At 48.5% G+C, this 20426-nt stretch overlaps 6 protein-coding genes across 6 annotated transcripts; 1 reads left to right on the top strand and 5 right to left on the bottom strand.

Moving 5' to 3' along the window:
• Positions 1-289: 289 nt before the first annotated feature.
• On the bottom strand, positions 290-3155 carry F5891DRAFT_1198572 (uncharacterized protein; the record flags this gene model as incomplete). Its single annotated transcript, XM_041368649.1, has 5 exons — positions 290-833; positions 931-2248; positions 2298-2872; positions 2924-3018; positions 3069-3155. The coding sequence occupies 5 exons, from the start codon at positions 3153-3155 to the stop codon at positions 290-292; spliced, it is 2619 nt and encodes an 872-aa protein (XP_041217504.1).
• Positions 3156-5448: 2293 nt separating this feature from the next.
• On the bottom strand, positions 5449-8882 carry F5891DRAFT_1073454 (uncharacterized protein). Its single transcript, XM_041363338.1, has 4 exons — positions 8670-8882; positions 6623-8619; positions 6087-6569; positions 5449-6027 (listed from the first exon to the last, which is right to left on the bottom strand). Exons 1-4 carry the CDS (start codon positions 8737-8739, stop codon positions 5671-5673), a joined length of 2907 nt encoding a protein of 968 aa, XP_041217503.1. The 5' UTR covers positions 8740-8882; the 3' UTR covers positions 5449-5670.
• Positions 8883-9082: 200 nt separating this feature from the next.
• On the bottom strand, positions 9083-11513 carry F5891DRAFT_1073446 (FMN-dependent dehydrogenase-domain-containing protein). Its single transcript, XM_041363337.1, has 12 exons — positions 11253-11513; positions 11142-11196; positions 10833-11093; positions 10710-10779; positions 10097-10653; positions 9999-10047; positions 9932-9948; positions 9819-9876; positions 9678-9764; positions 9519-9622; positions 9353-9463; positions 9083-9300 (listed from the first exon to the last, which is right to left on the bottom strand). The coding sequence occupies exons 1-12, from the start codon at positions 11297-11299 to the stop codon at positions 9256-9258; spliced, it is 1461 nt and encodes a 486-aa protein (XP_041217502.1). The 5' UTR covers positions 11300-11513; the 3' UTR covers positions 9083-9255.
• A 118-nt stretch (positions 11514-11631) lies between these two features.
• F5891DRAFT_1154634 (uncharacterized protein) lies at positions 11632-14014 on the top strand. The gene is made up of 7 exons (XM_041365202.1): positions 11632-11783; positions 11832-11896; positions 11948-12333; positions 12385-12411; positions 12466-12596; positions 12648-12895; positions 12945-14014. Exons 1-7 carry the CDS (start codon positions 11715-11717, stop codon positions 13903-13905), a joined length of 1887 nt encoding a protein of 628 aa, XP_041217501.1. The 5' UTR covers positions 11632-11714; the 3' UTR covers positions 13906-14014.
• F5891DRAFT_1214676 (CMGC MAPK protein kinase) lies at positions 13973-15858 on the bottom strand (the record flags this gene model as incomplete). Its single annotated transcript, XM_041369284.1, has 11 exons — positions 13973-14270; positions 14319-14354; positions 14406-14466; positions 14521-14586; positions 14640-14747; positions 14800-14952; positions 15009-15257; positions 15313-15386; positions 15435-15495; positions 15551-15744; positions 15798-15858. 11 exons carry the CDS (start codon positions 15856-15858, stop codon positions 14227-14229), a joined length of 1107 nt encoding a protein of 368 aa, XP_041217500.1. The 3' UTR covers positions 13973-14226.
• Positions 15859-18280: 2422 nt separating this feature from the next.
• Positions 18281-20275, bottom strand: F5891DRAFT_1118275 (putative rRNA pseudouridine synthase). The gene is made up of 6 exons (XM_041363826.1): positions 20024-20275; positions 19792-19976; positions 19354-19740; positions 19123-19305; positions 18823-19070; positions 18281-18765 (listed from the first exon to the last, which is right to left on the bottom strand). The coding sequence occupies exons 1-6, from the start codon at positions 20233-20235 to the stop codon at positions 18424-18426; spliced, it is 1557 nt and encodes a 518-aa protein (XP_041217499.1). The 5' UTR covers positions 20236-20275; the 3' UTR covers positions 18281-18423.
• Between the last annotated feature and the right edge of the window lie 151 nt (positions 20276-20426).

Here is a 20426-nt window from a genome sequence, read left to right as displayed (position 1 = left end):
GTAAACACTCCCTCCAGACCAGACGCATGAGAGTGATTGGTCGGTGCACTCATGCCGTATGGGAAAGCGATCCATGAAAATACTTCTTTGCCATGGGACAACATGCTACTACTCTGTATGGCAAGCTGAGGATACTATTATCATAACAGTCCACAGATCAAGTACAGTGAGATGTGCACCACAAAGAGTCCGACGACATATTTACAGGAATCACGAATAAAGCCTTTAGCTGTCAACATCTCCGACCAGCGAAGGTCAAAACTCAACATAACCTTAGAAATAAATATGGCTACCATGATCTTGTACCTGTCGAATAATATTCGTCGTCTGAACGGAAAATTAATGGTGTTGATTGTGATCGCTCAAATGCTCCAGGAATATGCATATCTTCGGATAGTGGCCTTGAAGCACTCAAATCTGGTGCGAGCCGTGGTCTTCGTGGGAGGCCAGTCAACCCTCTTGATGACCGCATACCAGCACTGACGTTTGACAACTGGGCATGAGGGGAGGTCATCGTCGTGGATGGAAGTATTGGAGGTCGCATCCCACGTTGTACTAGAGGCACGGCTGACTCTAGGTCCGGATCTGAAGCTTCTTCCTCAGAATTTGTGATAGGCGATAACTCCATCTGCATTGAGAGTTGCGATCTCCTATGTCTTGCAGAAGATGATGGCAATCTCATTAGTCTTGCCTCCCCCAAAGGCGACGGATGGAAAGGCGATATGGGCAAATGAGGGAAAGCTTCTCGAGATCCGTAGCTTTCAGCAACGTCAAGATTGGGCGCACTCTCTCCGGACACATCTGAAGGCTTGTACACCATCGCATTCCTGTGGCTATCAGGAGTTGTTAGATCTACAACAAATATTTTAGAAATCGCTCAGAAAATCCAGGAATCAAGACTTGCAGCCTATGAAAGACGTAATCTCGTACTGCGTTCCCCCAGAATCGAACCTATGAGGTCGTCCGGCGTCCGCAGGTAATACCTCGTTATCTTCTTGATAAGAAGAGTCTGACGCGAGGTCAGAACGAGGAGACCTAGGTATGTCTTCCAAAGCTGCAGGAATTCTTGGCAGCGGAAGTCCAAGAGTATCAGAAATTGAGTCTTGACCTAACCGAAGACGGGCCTGACGGTCTTCCTTCGATCGTAATTTGACAGCCGGTGAGGATGCAGGAAGAGAAGGAGCCAACCATGGTGGGGAGGGGAAGTTGCTCAAAGAAAAGTCGGACACCGTCCGCGCGCCAGTGGAGGATGACTGACGTGGTTCTTCAGCCTGATTCGAATCGCGTCTTGATGATGAGGGGGAGCTTGGAGAAGTGGAGGTCGGAGAAGTGGAGGTCGAAGAGTAGGAAATTGGAGAACTCGGAGAAAATAATCGGAGCATTGCGATTGTTTTATCTAGTTCATTCTGCAATTCTACCAGTTCCTCGAGCGATCTACTGGACGAACTTTGCCTGCTGGGAACTTGTGGAGGTTGAGGAGTAAAGCCCTTGATCGCGAAGATAGGCGAATTTTGAGCTGGAGGATCTGGAGGGGCAGTCATGATAACGGCGGCTCCATTTTCATCGGAGGATGTTGCAGTCGTTGGAACAGCAAGAGACACGGTTCGCAGCTTCAGAGGATGAGGGCGGGTGGGTATGTCTGCACGAACTGCATGCCAAATTTGACCACTGCTGATTGAGCTGTTCCTAGATCCGGCGCTTGCAAACTGGGCATCGAGTAAGGATAATCTTGAGAAGTTGGAAACAGAATCATTTACAATGTCTCTCCATTCTGTGGATACCCTGTCCGTAACAGGGGCGGCGGAAGTCATACTCTGATTTCCGGCACTGCCTTGACCCACAGCAGGCAGATCGGGGGCCCCCTTCCCAGCTTCGCTCTGGTCCCATAGCTTTGCTTTCTCCTCATCTTGGTCCGACTGGCCATGGGACATCCTCCAAGGAACCCATGGGGCACGGACGGTAGTAAGCACAGAATGACGGGTGACATCAGCGTTTATACTTCTGCTCTGATTTCCGGAACTGGAACGCGTTATTACTCTGGGTGTAGATACCACTGGTGGGGATAGCCTGAATGTTGATTCACGAGCCCGGTGTGGCAATTCGACTTTCAATAGTGCCAAATCCCTGGTCTTGGAAATAGCTGGGGTCTTTTTGTGATGGAAAAATTGGAGAATCATCATAAAGACGATCAAGATGTAGAGCTCTCCTGCTTGAAGAAGTCGGCCGAGTATTGACTCTGTGAATGCGACTGACAAAAGAAATCAGTAAAGCAACGCATGCATGAGCATTCAACCTACAGAGAATCAGGTTCCCGACGGAAATGCCAATATTAAACATTAGCGCTAAAATGGGAAACACATATTCCCCGAAAGTGTGCGATCGGGTAATCGACGAGGTTGAAATGGTGTTAACTAGCAGCTTGATAAGAAGCAACAAGGAGACCACGATCTCCAGTGTAACATTTACTGCATATACCGCGCCATAAACATGGTATCGTTGAATTAAGCGCCAAATGATTTGCAAAGCAGTGATAGCAGGGATAGTGGCCAACAAAGCAACCTTTGCATATAATCCCGAAACACCCCACCGAGACCAGCTACCACTGTGGATGTTGTGCTGAGAGCCGAGTGTGAGAAAGTTGTTCCATCGATCCTGACATGCAGGGGGTCGGGGGTCTCCGATAGGGGGCTCAGAGACATACAGCCAGTAGCACAGAAAACGTAGGCCGAGGGATAGGGCAAGTAAAACCTCCCTTGCTATGATTAATGGCTGTACAGTGACCTGAGTCAAGGCATAAATGAGGATTCGAGTCAGGTCTATGACAACAGCTGCGAAAGACAGCAACACTGAAAAATAAAGAGAAACAACAGCGCTGAATTAAGCGTCAGTTCTTGACGGTCAGGAAAATACCGCTGCTACTCACAGCGTGAAAGGTCTGATGACGAAAAATAATGCAGATGCTCCACAAGCTAACATTCCGACTGAGATGAAGGGTATGTCAGATAATATGAATTCAACCTTGAAGCCCTCATCAGCTTGGCGAATGACCTATGGGTCATTGGACTCACATCACAGTTATTGTTGCTCGACACTGCAGAAGAGATGAAGCTATATCCCAAGCTGCATGTCGAGAACTCGAATACCGCACTGGACATGGAAGCGGATAAGACCCAAAAGGAATGAAATGGCGTCGAGGCAAGCCTCTTCGCAGTTGATCCCAGCGAACTAGTAGAAGGACTGAAGTTAGACGAGAAAAAGAGATGAAGCAGTGAGCTGGTGTGGAAACCAGCTGGCAGTGTACGAGCAAAGCTGAGCAAAGACTGATGATATCAAGCATCCAAAATGGCGCCTCCAATAGTAAAAGGAACGTTACTTGGGAAGATCACTGAAGCTCTTCTAAGGACACGAGGGGGGGAGCGAAAAACAAGCATAATAAAGCCGCATTCTATTTTTTTCTCTCCGATGCCTCGCTGATCCTAGAGCAGAATAATCATTTGCTTGACGACGGGAGACAACGATAATAGCAACGAACGTATGGTTAACAGATTTCGGAACGCAGCCATGTGTAACATGTAACCTGTAACAAGGCGCGCAAAGATCGAAATGCAGTGACCTTTCAAAAGGCTAATCGGGAAATTATGATCGATATTAAACCGTCACACAAAATTATCATTACATAATAAGATACTCTAGGTACCATGCATGGTCTACCGTCAGGTTTTCTGACAACCATCAACGAAAATAAAGGTACCTAGCAGCATCTAGCAGGGGCATATGAAAACAGATAAGAAGGACAAACTGTCGTCCTTAAATAACTCTCGGGCTTGCCCGCAGCCACTACCCTAGATATCGACATCTCTCCCTGACCCTGTCACTCGTTCAAAAATTCTCGGTTCCCAGAAGTTGGCGCCTTGAAGCACTGGGTTCCACAGGGGTCCTCAGGGTGGTTGCTCATACCTCGTCAGGGAACCGAAATTTTTTAGACAAGTAACAGGGGACGATAGATGTAAGCACATTGGCTTATCTGAGTTCCCATACTCAGTCAGTCAGTAAGTAGGGTGGGTTATGCACTTCTCAGCCTAGAAGTTGAGTTAGTTTTACGACAATGTTGATGACACAATACTTCGATCGGAAACAAGAGGAGCACATACGGTGTAATGCGTGCATATCCAAATTTTGCTTCGGAGCCTCACCAGTCGAATTTTGAAATTTGAAAGGTATGGTAGGACCCATAAGAATCCCTATGGATCTGAGTCCGGCATCACATCTTAGTATCAGCTGGTTTGCCTCGGTTGGCGGAAGCTGCCAGGTTGTTCCACAAGAAGACTACGAGGAACGGGCACCGACTTGGAGGGATGGAGGACCTCGAGAGTGTCCGCCGAGGAACAGATGTGTATGACCCAGCTGAAAAGGGTTCACCAGGGCTAAAGGTACAACAAAAATTGAGTACAGATCGCTAAAAGAATCAAGACACGGCACTGACCTGGGTCAGAGTCCAGACAAGGGCGCCGTCCGCTGGGTTCCATAGGTGTTCTCATGGGTCCTGACGGGAACTTCCACCGATCTTTAGTAAGGTCTAACGTTTGTAGCAACGGAAAAGGAACGAGTATTCCATCATAGACATCGTGTCATGTGCCCAGCATCACGTTCTTTTGCCTAATAATCATCTATCACCACATCACCTCCCTGACATAAAATGATCGAGAGAACCAGTCATCATAGTACTAGTGCAGTTATGCGACCCGGCTGCGCAGTGGCATTTAAATCAGCAACACCCATCAGCAAGAACAAGACATGGTACCGTGCTTCACTGATCTGCAAAATTTGCAAGTATGCATCATTTGTTTGGGCACCGGTATCATGCACAGTCACAAGTGACCTGTGCAGAGGAATCATTAATCATTCCTGGGTTGGTGGAATGGAGAAGCTGTTCCTTCCCTCATCGTTGGAATGTTGGCCGCCCACCCAACACCTGTACATATCTTTTTCCTGCCAACATCATGATACATCCTTCTGTACGCCACGACTCGTCCTTTCACGAGTTCTTCTCTACTTATCATCGATGGTTACAGCTATGGCTCGCGTCGATCGGGCGACTGATTGCTAACTGCTGCACTCGCGAAGGGCGCGACGGAGCACAGTCGAGTCGGATGAGCGCTTGAGCACTAAGGCGGAATCAAGCATGTGACGAGGTCTGAGTCAGCGCTAGTCAGCTGCCGTCAGTCTCACAAATAACAGTTCATACTCCGCTCGACCTTCAAGCTCAAGTCCCAGAGATCCGAGTTACCATTTCCCGGAGGTTCTCGCAAATTTTAAGATTAATTGTAACCGTCAACTAATCACGTCCTTGAGAATGGTTCTGACGTTACAGTAGCCTGCTGCACCATTCGACTTCTCTGGTATATATGTATATATGTAAATATAAACTATAGTACTAACTCAGCTGGTATCTGATGCAGTGCCCTGATCGGGACCCATGGCTTGCTGGAGACATCAGTATGACTTGGTCGTGGTCGAGCTTCATTTCTTATAATCGATCGTACACTTCACGCTCTGGGCCCGTAATCCATTCTCATTTCATGTGAGCCACGCGGTACTATTGTTATCAAAGTACATATCATGTCATAGATTCCAATAATCGTCCTTTGAGTCCAGAAGAGTCTAAACAGTTTATACACCAAACGAATTTCCTCCATTGGTCATTTGCCGAACTAGGAACATCCCCCGACCCTCATCTACGCTCTTTCCACTTCTCATGCCAATTACGCTCTTGGGTCTGGGCCGAGGCGTAGCAGTGCCCAACTGTTTCGTCGGACTTAAGCCACCACCGGTCAATTGTCTCGCAAGCGCTGCGTCACCGCCACGCAACCCAGTAAACTGACGGGCGATGGTGGTACCTGTGAACTGAGGCTGAACAGCTCTAGATGTGGAAGTGCCACCGCCTACGCTGCGACCCGTCAGTGATACCACAAGTGGTTTGATGGGCGAGTCTGCTTGAGGGTTTCTCAGATCCAGGGGAAGCAGAAGCTGGTTGTCGATGACGTTATGATATATTAGATTTGAAGATGAACATCGCGTGGACTTACAAGGCATTCCCTACACCAAACACCTCCATCAATATCCCGTTTCGCAGCAGAGTCCAGCTTCTTGCCACAACCAGGTTGTGATTTGTCACGTCGCCCTTTGTTCGCTCCCTTACCGCCACACACAAGACAGGACCCATGCCATCTAGAACCTTGAGGACCAGGCACTACACCCATCTCCATAGGAGAGACGGATTTGGAACATGCCGGGCATGTCGTCGAGCTGCCAAAACGAGGGGGCGTGGTGGGTACTGCAGGTGCAGACGGCCTAGGTGCTGATCTTTCCAGACGAGATGATGAGTAGGGAGTGGTAATGGCTGCCATTGAGGCTCGAGTGACGGTCTTTGCGGCACTCGATGCCGTCGGCCGCTCGATGCCCCTACGTAATTCTGACGGCGAGGGTGGCGAGGGCAACAAAGGGAATGCAGATGTGATCGAACCTGAAACAGATGTGGATCTGACCCGAGCCTTCTCATGAGGGGTGCACTGCAACTGGTGAGTCGATAGTTCAAGTAAATGAGTGAACGCATGAGACTGACTTCCACATGACAAGCCCCTCCTTCCCCTCTGGCAAAGACTGCTTGGCCGATCCCAGACACCTTAAAGGGGCCATCGCACATCACGCATCTGAAACACTCGGGGTGATATGTCTTCGGTGGCCCTGTAGTATTAGCGTCAGGGACGGTGACAAACCGGCCTGCTGTTCTGCTTGTGGAAAGGGACCCCCCACACTTCGCGCACAGCGAATCAGGTGTTAGGATAGTAGCGGAAATAGAAAGTCGATTGAGTGCCTGTTCGGCTGGTTTAGGTGTCGTCGTTGAATTAACCTCTCGAGTGTCATGTTCTGACTCAACAGAGTCACTGGGTTTGTCGGGCGAATACAGCGTATTACCATTGCCGAAGATGCCGACATGGCGCGCTGGTGGACTAAAGGGCAGGGGGGAAGATGGAGATGAAGCCTCTGTCGTAATGTCTGACATATCGGACATCAATTCCGGTGTAGACGGAGCCCAGGAAAGGCGCGGAGATGACAAGCTTGAAGTGCTTGCTACACTACGAAGTGCTGGAGAACCGCGAGACCGTCTCGAGAGCGGGATTCGCGATCCCTCCAGGGGTTTGCCTACAGGTGAATTATTGTAGAAGGAAGGCGAAGACGAGGAACATGCGATGCTCGCATTTGTGCGTGAGCCAGGTGACGAAGGTGATTGTGGCAAAAATCGGCTCTTCATCTCTTCAATTGCTTCAGCAGAGGGTCGCCCTGACGAGGGACTAGATCCATTCATCTCTGGAGTCTCGACCCGTTCGCGAATGGTTGTGCTAGGTATCGCCCTACGTTCACCAGCGTCGAGACTTCTGGTCTGCCAAAAATCAGTTCGCGGAGAGCTGTTGCTTGAGTCGACACTGTCGAAAGCAGAGGAGAGCGACCCCATTGGAGAAAATGTTTGGGGCAACTTCCTCTCCGAAATACGACCAGGAATAGGACTTTCTCCCCGATAATTTGTATTGGTATAACGCGACATTGAGGCACCAAGGGCACTTGGTGTCGGAGATGCATCTTTGGAAGGTGTGCGATTGAGCACTGCATTTAAACGTGCCGTGAGCTCTTCCATCACAGGGCTACCTTCTCTACTCTTCATGATTCCAAGTCGCTGTTCTAGTTCATCGATTGCAGGGCTTCCTTGCCAACTTGTCGAGTCTCTGCGGAAGCGGCCTACGTGACTTCGCTCTATTCTTTCTATTCCTGGAGATTGGTGAGGTTTGGAAGGCGTATTGTCCCTCTGCAAGCAACTTTCGAAACAGTCTGCGCAGGATGGTCGACCTAGTAGGTCGACCATAGGAGCATCGCCAATGTTTTTGTGACACCCGTCACAGCGAAAGCATCTTTTGTGCCAAACACGGCCTGACGTTTCCACGAAACCACCCTCGCTCTTCACAATGAGCACTGGACGATCACACGAAGGGCAGTCGCCTTTGGATCCACCGTGCTTGACGAAGCATTGTCGACACAGGAATCGGTCTGTTTCTATTGCGGGAGCAGAAGGGTCTGGGTATATGGTCGCGTCTGGTGGGAATTCAGCGGAGCAGATAGCGCAGCAGTAGGATGCAAGGGATTCTTTGGGCTGAAGGACTGACCCATAAGCTTTGGAAAGTTCGGGTGTGTATGGGGAAGGAAGGACTCCTGCAGCAGCGGAGATAGTTGTTGGTGATGGAGGGGCTTCGTGATGGATGTTGCTTAACGACACTGAGTGCTTCAGCGGTGAGGCAGGCCGCGATGTACTTGATCCAATGTGTACAGAGGTGCGGTTTCCGAAAGGAGAAGATATATCGATTGCTGAGTACTTTCGAGGTAGACGTTCCAGGGGTGAAGACGAGGCATCTGGGATAACACTTTCGCTGGCGGTCGGAAAGGTAGAGTCGGAGTTGAATGGTTGTGCGCGGCTGGGAGGTCGAATCGGAGACCTCTCACGAGAAACGTAAGTCTGAGACCATCTGTCTGCAGCAGGCTCTTTGGAAGTTGCCCATTGTACTACGGGGGCTGACACCTCGTTTGATATGAGTTGACTGGTACAAGAAAATGGGACAAACCAACTGCTGTGCCACCACATTTACACCGTTCTCCTATGACAATATTCCCGCACCTCCGACAGAAGCCCATTCTTTATCTGTTGACCTGCAAGGAGTGTTTCAGTAATGTTTAAGATCGCGACAAACGCCAGTAAGAGATAGTATTGGTGTAAAGAGAGCCGAAAACGCGCACGAGGCATAAGTCGAACATTGATGTCGCGGTCACATGACTAGTCACCTTCCTGTTTGGTCACAATTTGAAAACCTAACTTAAGGTGAGCGGGGGAGCCGAGCCATCGGTTGCAGGCGCATCACCGTTTTATGCGTCTGAACAAAGTAAGCCAGTTCATATTGTCAGCCATGGGACCAGACAGTCAGGACAACTGTGTTGATCCGCTGGCTTTGCATGATTCAAATTCAGAACATCTCCCCAATTGTGAAGTAGCAGCTTTTGTTGGTAGTATTACTTAGCGATGTTGTGTCCAATCGGTGAATGTCTAGAAGACAGTGATCTCATATAAATGCAAGGTATAAGTACACGATAGGCGTGCGCATATGATACAGCAAGATGTTGATGTTGTAGCTCAGGACTGCAACCATCTATCATCTACAGCTTCGCACGGGTGACTGGCTGCCAGTCAACACGTTCAACCTGCAAGGGAAGTCATTCAACAGACGTAAGCAAGTGTACAACTAGTACTCACCATCTGCGGCACGAGTTCACTGATGCTTCGGACACCGAGCGACTGCATGCCAAAGCGGATTTCGCGTTCAAGGATACGCGCCACGTGAACTACACCAGCCTCGCCGTATGCCTTCACGTATGCTAGTTAGACATTACTCACATGCGATTGAATAGAAACAACTTACACTCTGGGCGTAGAGGAACGCGCGTCCCAGTCCGACAGCTCTGGCACCCAAACATAGTGCTTTAACGACATCGGTTCCACGGCGGATTCCTCCGTCAATGTACACTATCAAAGATGTGTATTAGTTCAAGTGACATATCGATCATGATCGGCAACCAGCCTTCAGTCTTCTCAAATACGTCAGGGCGCTGTTGTCGTATTCTGTACAACAACTCAATTGGTGGTAGAGAGTACTCCAATTGACGACCTTGTTTATAGCGTCAACTTCAGTGATTCCAAGAAATGATCAGACGCGGCATACCTCCGTGATTCGATAGCACAATACCTTCACAACCAGCTTCACAGGCCAGAACGGCATCCTGGTAGCTTCTGTCACCATCTGGGGTCTTTATACGAGGAGTCATATCCACCAACCTGAACACACTGAATACCTGAAACAGGAATGAGATACAGCGATAAACGAGGGTGTGAATGCACAAACCTTTAATGACGATGGGTAATTTCGTAATGCTCCGTATCCATGGTATTGTCTGCAGAGGAAGTTGTCCATGGCGTCTCGTGAGCTGAACTACAACTCACCTTTTCCCATGTCATGTCAGCATCGTTCTTTATGACAAGTCCGCCAGCGGTACCAAGTCGGTCAGTCTCGCCTTCGTCCTCATCCGGCTTTCTCTGAGTGGGGAGACCTTGGTTCTCCAAGTCCTCGAGATAATGTGGTACTCTGATGTCCAACTCGCGGTTACCAGGAACCAGGGCATCGACTGTCAAGAAAATTGCCTTGTAGCCTAATCCTTCAATATCTCTTACGCGTTTCTCGGCAGTGGCATCGCTAACGTGTTTATATAATTGGAAGAAGAGAGGCTGATCTGGGGAAACACGTGCAGCGGATATCTCTGCGTAAGAGAGAGAAGAGTTGGTGGACACCATTTGTATAATACCGGTCTTATAGGCACCGCGTGTAAAATTGGCCTCGCCTAATGGGTGGCCCAGTCGGGCTAGCGCTGCACCGCTGATGTACACGGGTATCGTACTCTTAAAACCGAGTATAGTCGTCGAGGTGTCACATTGGGACACAGGTTTCATAACCCGAGGGTGAAAAAAGAAGCGACCGAAGGCGCGACCATTCTCCACGTGCGCTGTATGGTTGATGACCTTGAAAATGCAATTCAGCTAGATAAAAGCACATGCTTACTGATAGAGTCGTCCCCAGCTGAAGAATAGTAAGCCATGGCCCTGTATGACAGGATTTTCTTCGCAACCTCCTGCAGATTACAGTGATGAGAGTGCGGTAGGGTAGTATACCTGAGTACCTTACTTCCATATCCTCGACATTGACTATTCTCTGAAGCGGTGGTTTGTTCTTGAGCGCTTCTTCAACGCGCAACTCATCTTTGGTTTGAACCTTGTTATTCTCTGATTCCTTTAGTCGATTTATTGACTCGTCGTCTAAAGTACCAAGATGCCTTTCCGGAGCAAGGTTTTTGTCCAAAGCGTCCGATGGATGGATAGGTATGTATGCAGCAGTAGCATCCTTTCCTCCATATTTGAGGATGACATTCGGCCCTCCGGGGTGATCCTGGTGCATGTTAGTTTAACGCACGCACAACAAACTCACGAAACTCACGAAGAGGAAGTCGGTCACATCATAAACTTTGTTTTGGATGAGGACCCAGCAGGAGCTGAAAATATGAGAATGATTATGATTGTTACTTATGAAACGTGATATGAAACACACCCGGTGGTGGTATGCTGGGCGACTTGTTCAAGAGTGAACGTCTGCATCACGGTCGATGGAAATGCGGAGAAACCGTAACCCCAAATTAGCTTAGAGCATGACGATATTTAAAAGCATGGGTCGATGCCGGGCCGGCTGTCCGCGAACGAGATTGGAAGTGACCTAGTCGAGTAATGTGATGTGTGCCTCGTGGAAGTTAATGTTGGCATCGTGTTGGCAGACCAGAGAAAGAAGAAAAACATTCAAGTTCTATAAGGGATCACGAAGTCGAGGTCCAATCCAATGGAGTGATTAACGTTGAATCTGATTATGAGAATATCACGTGACTGTGGTTGGGCTCGCGTTGTGGACCTGGCATCCGTTATTGTGCAGTTTCCATACTTAAACCACGCGCGCGCCAGCAACCACAAGCAGCAACTTGTTCCATCTTTTCACTTTCCTCTATCTCAACGCCATCTCTCAATGATCTCAGTGCCAGGCCGTGAGGTCCTGCAGGTGATGAAACGAGTCGATATTCAGAAGTTATGCAAAGTCAGATAAATCACTCATGCTATACCTCTTACTAAATCTCTTCACTAGGAATATGGTGTAAAGGCGAACCTCAAGACAGAAGCTTTGATAGAGCTTTTGCTTGATGCGTCCCAGTGAGCCAGCCCTGATATTAACACCGATCCAGCAATTAATCACAAACATAGACCCCAACCTTCCCGAAGGATCCTTCCACAGCCGCCTCAGCGATCTACATCTGTCAGAATAATAAGTCAACCCGGTGATAGACCTCGCGGGCGCTCTAATGGATCTGTAATCATCCATGATACCGACGAAGAGGGAGAAGAAGCTATCGGAGAAATAGAAGTGGAACAGCAGCCGAAAGAACATAAACCTCCGTCGGCCCCTGTTGATCCCACCCCGAGAACCCGCAAAGCCAAAGATACCCAATATCGTCTTGGTGTCGGTCGACCAATCATTGCCGGAGGTAGTGGCGCTCGTGCTGTGACTAAATCTGTAAGTGTCTCGCGAGGGAGCAAGAAGGCGAAAAGCATGAAAAATGTCAAGCCATCAGAAGACCCTATCGCTGAAGGTGGGCATTGATCTTTATCGATACATCCCGCAGTGGTCTCAACATTTGCAGAGCCAGAGCCAATCCCCGCTTTAACATGTCAGTCCATTAGATAAACGAATTCAAGTTGTCGAGTCGCTCACTCTCACATAGCATCAGAACAAGCAGAATCGAGCGATTCTTTGCTAGTGCCCAAGCCACACTCCACACCGCCACAACCGCATACCGCAAGCACAACAGAGCCTTCGTACTCACAAATAGTCGAGAATGCAGTGGCTGCCGCTGTGAGTTCAATATATGTAGTCCGATATTTATCTTACTCGAGTCCATTACAGCTTGCTCCAGTACAAAAGGAACTGGATGATCAGAAAGCTCAGTTGTCTGAGTTGAGAGACAAAGTCTCAGGCATTATCGAGACATTCGAAACACGAATTTTAGGCCTCGCGGCGGAGATTGAGGGGCTACGTGCACAAGCACCTGGACATTGTGCTGGTGAAGTTCAGAGACCCAAAGAAACTCCCCACCGAATACCAAATCCTCCGTCAACCCCTAAACGTGTACGCAGTCCAGTCGATCCTCTTGGGTGAGATTTTTTGTCGTTTGTCATGTTGCTTCGACTCATGGGATTTTAGCGATGCTCTGCCAGAGTCCTCAGCAACTTCTAGCGATTCTCCGAATCCCAATGGCTTACTCAGTCATCAAGAGCGAGAGACAGTCAACCCGAATCAGGGAGTGTCGCTTCTTCCTGGCTTTCGTACCACTCTTGGGAAGCGCCTTCGAGATTCTACTGCCAGTACCACTACTACGTTTTTTGAGCTCGGACAAGAGGAAGAACTTTCTGAAATTGAGATTGCGAAGAGAATTGCTCGGCCCGCTCAGAAGCGTGCTAAATTAAGTTCCACTGCCATTACGGAGGACGCGGATGACTGTTCAGGTCCGTCATCAGGCGCACAGGGTAGTCAAGACACCAATCCTGGCCTCTCACAACCCTCCGCAAGACCTAGTTTCCCTATATTTGGCGATCCTGATTACGTAGAGATGCCTCCGCCCACAGACAGCCTTCTTGATTTCTTCACACCACCTTCACCTCCATCGATGAGCGTGTCCACCACCGTGGGAGCGCCTCTAGATGCCTTTCGTTTTGGTTGTCTGCCTACATCAACTCCAGCTCGTTTCACTTTCCCCACTGCAATGGGAACCTTCCCACATCCAGAACCCCCCACATCCCCATCGCCAGCAAATAACGTGGATCGACCACGCAGTCGTCAGTCGGAGCACCTCGGGATTTTCGGACATCGTCGTGGTAGCTCTGGAACGATCGGTAGGGGCGGGCCAGGCGGACCCACAGGCGGACAGGAAAGTAGTCTCAATTCCTCGATGTGGGCCGGTGGTATGCAGAGACAGCCGTCGAGCAATGAGGTGGCTTCGGGCTTGGGACTGACTGTACTGCGCACGGCGGCGACGGAAGAGGGCACTCCAGTACCTCCCGCACGCCGTACCATGTACGGGACTGAGTTAGAAGGGGATACTCGATTTGGTGATTTCGGTGTTGAGGGTGTAGCGACTGGCTTTTGGGCTGGAGGTAGGCGCTGATTGTTTCGTTGGACTTTTATTCTGCTTTTACTGTCGGTTTCGACTATCTACCTTTCATCCTAATATACCTGATTATCATTCGTACACACTTGCTGTGTCAGTAGATCCAATGTATTCTTGCATCTTCCTATATTGTTAATTTGCTCTACTATCCACTATCGTGCAAATGAGACTACAAGTATATAGTGATAATGTCGAAACCAGTGCGACGGTAAATATAAACCAGCGTGATGAATCCCACGACGTGATGCTGAGTCCAGGGTAATAATATGTGGCGGGGACCTGTACAGTTACTAGGAGTCGAATGATGAATATCATAATTTAAAGCGCCGGGATGAAGGACATGATTTCGTCGTATAGGAGTTCTACAGACAGTTGAAGACACCGGCTATTGGGATGAGTGAATCACGTACCTTTCAGGTCTGCTTTGGTGAGGTCGTCTTTGAATTCTAAGGACAGGAACTGAGTGAGCACATCGGAGAGATTTGAAAGAAACTCACGGTCAAAGTCGAAGTAGTCTGGATCAAGGGATGCTACAACTGGTTCGTCCTCTGGGTCATGCTGTTTGCATGAGTTAGATGTGATAGAGGAAAATATATATATATTGGAACTGACATATGCAGCAAGATACGGGTGGTTGAGAGCTTCATCAACCGTCAAGCGCTTTTTGGGATCGAAAGTCTAAAAAGAGGTATATCATCGTCCAATAATTTCAAAGGAAGAAGTCGGCATACCAAAGTCCTCTGTAGGAAATCTATGGCTTCAGGCGTTGCTTTCGGGAAAAGTGATTGAAACTTCCTTCCTTTGCGGATTGGAAGAGCTCGATATAGTCCCTCGATCTCCTTGAAGTAATCGAGTAGAACTCATCCAAGGTTGGCGTGCCTTGGTACAAACGTCCATAATGTTATATGCTTCAAAATCACGAAAGGACATACCAATTATATCCAGGATGAGATTCAGCTGATGGGAGTAGTCGCGCCCGGGAAACAGAGGTTTACCCGTCAGCATTTCAGCAAGAATGCATCCAACCGCCCACAAATCAATAGCCTTCACAACCGCGTGCGATAAGTGACACGACCATCAGGAAATCGCGGGAGACTGACCTTCGTGTACATCTTGAAAGAAAGCATAATCTCTGGTGCACGGTACCATCGCGTTGCTACATACTCAGTCATCAACCCAGTCTCTTTGGCGCCCGGGGTAGTTGCTTTGACACTCCTCGCCAGGCCAAAGTCGCAAACTTTGAGGTCGCAATTAGCGTTGAGCAACAGGTTGGCCGGTTTTAGATCTCGGTGGACAATATCAGCACTATGTATAGATTTGAGGCCACGAAGAATCTGGTAAGTAAAGTACTGGACAGCAATAATCAGATCACATCGGATTTCGGATAAGTTGCCGAAATTTTACCTGGCAATGATCGTCGGTAAGCTGTTGCGTCCGTATGACACGGTGAAGGTCGGTCTGCATGAATTCCTGAATGACTTTCTGGGATTCAGCGCGACTGAGGTAAATGAATTGAATAAACTCACAGTACACTTCCTTGAATTCTTCGAGTGATGGTGGCCTCGTTATATCTAATATCGAGATGATCTATAATGATCACTCTATGACATATCCCTGATCGACGAGCAAAAAACTGACGAACATTCTCGTTGACACAGGTCTCCGAAAAAAATTTCAGGAGCTTCAGCTCTCGCAATGTTCGAAGGCAGAACAGTGTGTGGTCAAAAGGCAGGATCTTTTTGATGGCTACCTGTCTGCCAGTGGGTTTATGTGATGCAGCTACCACTGTTCCATATGCTCCTTCACCCAGACAATGCAAAATCTCGTAGTCGGGACCTCGAAAGCTGATTTAGCATAAGGTATCTACAAGACGACGACCCGCCACTCACCGACGTCAAATCGAGGAAGAGACTTCACCACCTTCACTTTGGGTGCTGGTGCTGCGACCATTATGATGAAAATCCAGATCTACTAGGGTGTCAGAACTTTGGTGAAAGTCGCCTAGACAGAAAAATCGTCGCTTTAAGATGTGGTTCAGGATTCTTATGAAACAAAACACCAACTTTATGTATGTAGTCACATCTGCGGTGTGAAGAGGAATGATGGCCTGGGAGGCACAGAAACAGTGCTGGTAACGGGCAGTGTATCTATCTCTTCAACACCCGCCAGTCGGGAAAAGCTGAAATAGCCCGCGTATCGGCAATAGCAGGTAGCATATCAATCACCGCACGGCTGCTAATTACAGGCGCCATCAAGACATAGCCTTGCAGACGCTTTTTGGGGATTTATTTGCAGAAAAGCCATCAAAAGCTTCAAGGCAACATTTTGACTCTGTCGCATCTCATCGCGTTTACGGAAGCACAGATCCACAGCCCTGCGGGCAAGGTATCCCCAGTTATCACAGGATCGAGAAAACGAGGCCCATGACTGTCGACTTCATCGCAAGCTGCTCTGTAGTTGCTCTGTTCGAACTACCTGAACATACAGGACGGACAAGTAGTTTAAATCACTCGTTGGGGCATCTATATCACATGCACCTTGAACTGGAGTCCCATGTGCCGAGAACCTACAAAGCGCCTGATTCCAACTGGTGAAGTCCTTTTTTGATTGAAGTGTGGCATGAAAGTGGAGGTAGCTGTGGCCTGTCAGAAACTGGAGATCATTCGATACGATCATGATGTCGCATCCTTGGCAGTGGGCTTTGTCGTGACCTGTGCCCAGTGCAAACGAGAATTTGCAGCATTCGCAATTTAACAGGTGCTATGTTCCTTGGGCCCTGGACCCTCGTGAATAGACTAAAGTTAGTACAGGTGTCAGCAAACGTGTCGACGCATCCTGGATAGTAGCCGTGCTTACTATGCTTTCAACTCTCAACCGGTGCACCATTGATCTGCATCAAGGACTGCATCAAGGGCTGTACAACCCCTGCGCCACTGGCACTAGTAGACTGTCTCAGGTTATATATTCCACGAACAATTCCTTCCGAATATTCCAATTGCGACTGTTGCCATTTGTCCATCTTTCCAATCTTTTATCCTATTGCTAGTTGCCTTGGCGGCGCGCCTCTCGCACCATTGATGACCGGGACCAGCGGCAGCGTCGACAACGTTGTTCGTCTTCCCACAAGTGATTGTACATAATATAGCTGACTAGTGACTTCCCGTAGTAGGTAAACTCTCATACGCCGGACTTTGAAAAACCAATTCTATACGAACGATGGAGTATTTGTGGACGATATCTTATATCAGTATCAAGCGTTGTAAATGAGAAGTAATCAACGGTAAAGAATCTGCACTCATTGTGGCAACAGCTGCAGCAGCTGCTGTACTGGTGGGAACCGAACTGACTCGACAACTTGAAGAACGCAACGACAGACGTCAAACACAATGACAATACCTTTGCCGCGCGCAGCTCCTTCCAAATCCACAGGCGAGCACCCCGTGGTAAGCTTCATTTGCAAGCCAGAACGAGCCTTCATTATGACCACGGGCTTTGATAACATTCACCACCTAGGTGAGGGCTCTGACATGGTTGCTGTCCTACAAACACAGAAGGTAGGGTTGGAGAATGAGAATCATCCGAGGGAACTTTCGCATTGGACGCCAGTTGTCCGTCGTACGTTAATGTTGCAAAATAAGGAAGGCACGAGCGCTCACCGCTGGTGAAATTTTCATGAGGGGAATTTTGCATTGGACGCCAGTTGTATGTCGTACGTTGATATTTCAAATAAGGAGGCACGAGCGCTAGTGAAAATTTCTTGAGGGACACCGGTTGTTTCTTTCCCTTAGCGGCGAGCGCTAGTGTCAGGCTCGGAAATTCGGCTCACCACAGCATCTAAACCAGTGCGTATATAAACAAGGTAAGCATGCAAAATATACCAGGGATTCGTGAAGTGTAGAGGCGGTAGTATCGAACGTTGAACGTTGACCTGCGCAGAACGGTAAAGTTATGTCAGCGGATATCGTTGGTGTCAGTGGTCCTGAAAAGGCAAAGTACCCCTTACAGATTTAAAGTTTATTGGGAGGCAGACACTTGAAACGGTGACCCGCGTGAAATTATATATTATATGATTTATATCCTTGCCTACGGGAAGCCACTCAATTACTAGTAGAGCATATATGCTAGACGCAAGATCTACCAATACTACTAGGAGTGGGTAAGAGTACTTGAAGTTTTAGGTTCGATCACCGGTTGCCGCAGTTTATTTCTGGCGTCAGAGTAGACTTGTCAGTCGGTTCACAGATCACCGGCACCTGGCAGCGCTGAAGCGCCCGATGTTCTTACTGAACAAGTTGTAAGTTACTTATACCACTGGTACCTGGCGAGCATGCCGAACACAACACGACGCTGGCGAAACTATCAAGTATTGCAAGTGGCCCAGTGAGCTCCTTACTTCATTTGCTGTTTCATCTTGAACTTATACCTGCCAAGCTCAGCGATGTGAGTGACAGGCCATGTCGAGCGACCAGAGAATACAAGAAATAACATATGAAAGCACAGATCTCATCCAAAGAACTACTCGTCTGCAGCTGCCATCGACTCCCTAGCTTTTTTCTCTTTTTTGAGCCGTTTCCTCTCCCGTCGAGCCTCATCATCCTCTTCCGCACCTTCTTCCTTCTTATCCTTCTTGTCCTTCTTTTCTTTCTTTCGCTTCTTCCGCTCTGCTTTATCAAGATCATCCTCCGCTGCAGGTGCTTCCACCATCGACACATCAGCGACAGATTCGGCCGCCTCTGACTTCCGCTTCCGTTTTTTCTCCTTCTCCTCTTTCTTTGGGGAAACAGCCTCAGCAACAGGCTCTGCGACCACTTCCACTTGTTGGGCAGGCGCAGAGGTAATTGTGGAAGGACCGGATTGCTTAAGAAATAAATGATTAGGACCCTTGAGCCGCCGTCTCAAAAGAATCTCGCATACCTCTCGATTATAGTCCACGTAGTCCTTGCTCCATTCCGCAGGCGTTGCTTCAGTCTTCTCACCATACTTGCCCAGCTTCCCTTCCTTGACCATTTTCTTTTTCTGAAGAGCCATGGGTCCAAGACCCCAACGGCGAGGGTAGGTGTCACGCTCCATGATACATCGCTTCACTTTTGCAACAACTCCATGATCACAAGTGGCAAGCTCAACCGTCGACATTTGTGCAATGGCAAGAGCTATAGCTTCGCCTGACCGAGGATATTAGAGGGATCCCTGAATATGAGACTAAATTTAACAGACCTTTTGTCGTCATCAATACCACTTCCTCGTTAACTGCAATGTCAGCTTCATAGCGCAAGAGCCCAGGGATCATGAGCTTCGCGCCGTAGCAGACTGCATTGACCGCGCTGTCTTTCACAACAATCCGCTTATATCCCACGAGCAAGCTCTCCAGAGGTCGGATAACGCGGCGCAAGTATGATTCTGCAAATGATATTAGAATATTCCCTGATAACGCGTGCAGGAACTTACCATCGCGTGTGTTATCATACATCCATTGAGCATCCAGAACGTCATGCATGGTCACAATGTCATCGTTTTCCGACATCGCACCACTCCTCACCCTCCTAAGCTCTTGCATGTGTCCACCCACGCCCAGCAAAAGACCAAGGTGGACACAAAGTGTTCGGATATATGTACCAGCCTCACACGACACCCAAAATACGGCAAGATTACGCTTTTCGTCAAATTCCAACAACTTCGACTCGTATATCGTTCGAATACGCAACTGTCGCTTCACAGCAGAGATCAGTGGTGGCCTCTGGAAGAGCGCACCACTGAGTGTCTGTAATGCCCGAGGGAGGGCAGTGGGATCCGGTAAACTTGAGTGCAAGCGCAGCACACATACATATTCCTTGCCTAAACAGCTTTGATAAAGAGTGTTTTAGCTGAGCATCGATGTGTACTAACCTGCGCCTTGCTGGGACTTGACCAATCGCGTAGCGCGGTCAATGCAGACAATCAAGCACCCTGTGACCTTAGGGTCAAGCGTGCCGCTATGTCCAGTTTTCTCAACGCGTAGAATGCGCCTCAACCAGGCCACGACTTCATGCGATGAAGGATTAGAAGGTTTATCAAGATTGATCACACCTGACCTTCAAAAATCTCAGTATTGGGTGCAAAATGTATGTGGGATACTCACTTGATGTACGAGACGAGATCTCGTTTCAATGGACTGCTTCCAGACGGTATAGGTGTAAAATGACTGGAGCGAACGAGTAACTTGTCATAATTTTTGAGCAGGAGGGGCCATTCTGATGTATCGAGTTTGGGCTGTGAACTCTCAGATTTTATAGCAAAGTCACCCTGCAGTTGAGCAGAGGCGACTTGTTCGCGAGTGAGTGTTGTAGTCATCCCTCAAAAGTTTTGCCAGTAGTGATCTAGGACCGGTAAGTATCGACTAATTTCTTCGTTCAGAAATGTCATGTGAGAAGATATTTCCAAAACCTAAAGTATCGGCATTTTCCAGGAACGTGGTTTGGAACTGTACAGTTACATATATACAGCAAACCTAATTTTCTTGGTCACGGTTGCAGAAACGAACC

The sequence above is a fragment of the Suillus fuscotomentosus genome (genome assembly GCF_016647785.1).
Source record: "Suillus fuscotomentosus strain FC203 chromosome Unknown F5891scaffold_156, whole genome shotgun sequence".
In the NCBI taxonomy this organism is placed as follows: Eukaryota; Fungi; Basidiomycota; class Agaricomycetes; order Boletales; family Suillaceae; genus Suillus; species Suillus fuscotomentosus.
The sequence above is the reverse complement of the archived record's forward strand: the minus strand, read 5'-3'. Positions and strand labels throughout refer to the sequence as shown.

Bases quoted from the DNA above. Each gene is read 5' to 3' on its own strand.
- F5891DRAFT_1154634 (XM_041365202.1), top strand. From the start codon at position 11,715: ATGATCTCAGTGCCAGGCCGTGAGGTCCTGCAGGTGATGAAACGAGTC. The intron at 12,412-12,465 runs GTCAGTCCATTA...ACTCTCACATAG, and splicing joins GCCAATCCCCGCTTTAACAT to CATCAGAACAAGCAGAATCG. The intron at 12,896-12,944 runs GTGAGATTTTTT...ATGGGATTTTAG, and splicing joins AGTCCAGTCGATCCTCTTGG to CGATGCTCTGCCAGAGTCCT.
- F5891DRAFT_1073454 (XM_041363338.1), bottom strand. From the start codon at position 8,739: ATGGGCTTCTGTCGGAGGTGCGGGAATATTGTCATAGGAGAACGGTGT. The intron at 8,620-8,669 runs GTTTGTCCCATT...ACGAGGTGTCAG, and splicing joins ATGTGGTGGCACAGCAGTTG to CCCCCGTAGTACAATGGGCA. The intron at 6,028-6,086 runs GTAAGTCCACGC...ATCGACAACCAG, and splicing joins TTTGGTGTAGGGAATGCCTT to CTTCTGCTTCCCCTGGATCT.
- F5891DRAFT_1073446 (XM_041363337.1), bottom strand. From the start codon at position 11,299: ATGCAGACGTTCACTCTTGAACAAGTCGCCCAGCATACCACCACCGG. The intron at 10,780-10,832 runs GTAAGGTACTCA...TGTAATCTGCAG, and splicing joins TCAATGTCGAGGATATGGAA to GAGGTTGCGAAGAAAATCCT. The intron at 9,301-9,352 runs GTGAGTACTAGT...CTTCCCTTGCAG, and splicing joins GTGAACTCGTGCCGCAGATG to GTTGAACGTGTTGACTGGCA.
- F5891DRAFT_1118275 (XM_041363826.1), bottom strand. From the start codon at position 20,235: ATGACTACAACACTCACTCGCGAACAAGTCGCCTCTGCTCAACTGCAG. The intron at 19,977-20,023 runs GTGAGTATCCCA...AGATTTTTGAAG, and splicing joins GATCTCGTCTCGTACATCAA to GTCAGGTGTGATCAATCTTG. The intron at 18,766-18,822 runs GTATGCGAGATT...TTATTTCTTAAG, and splicing joins ACGTGGACTATAATCGAGAG to CAATCCGGTCCTTCCACAAT.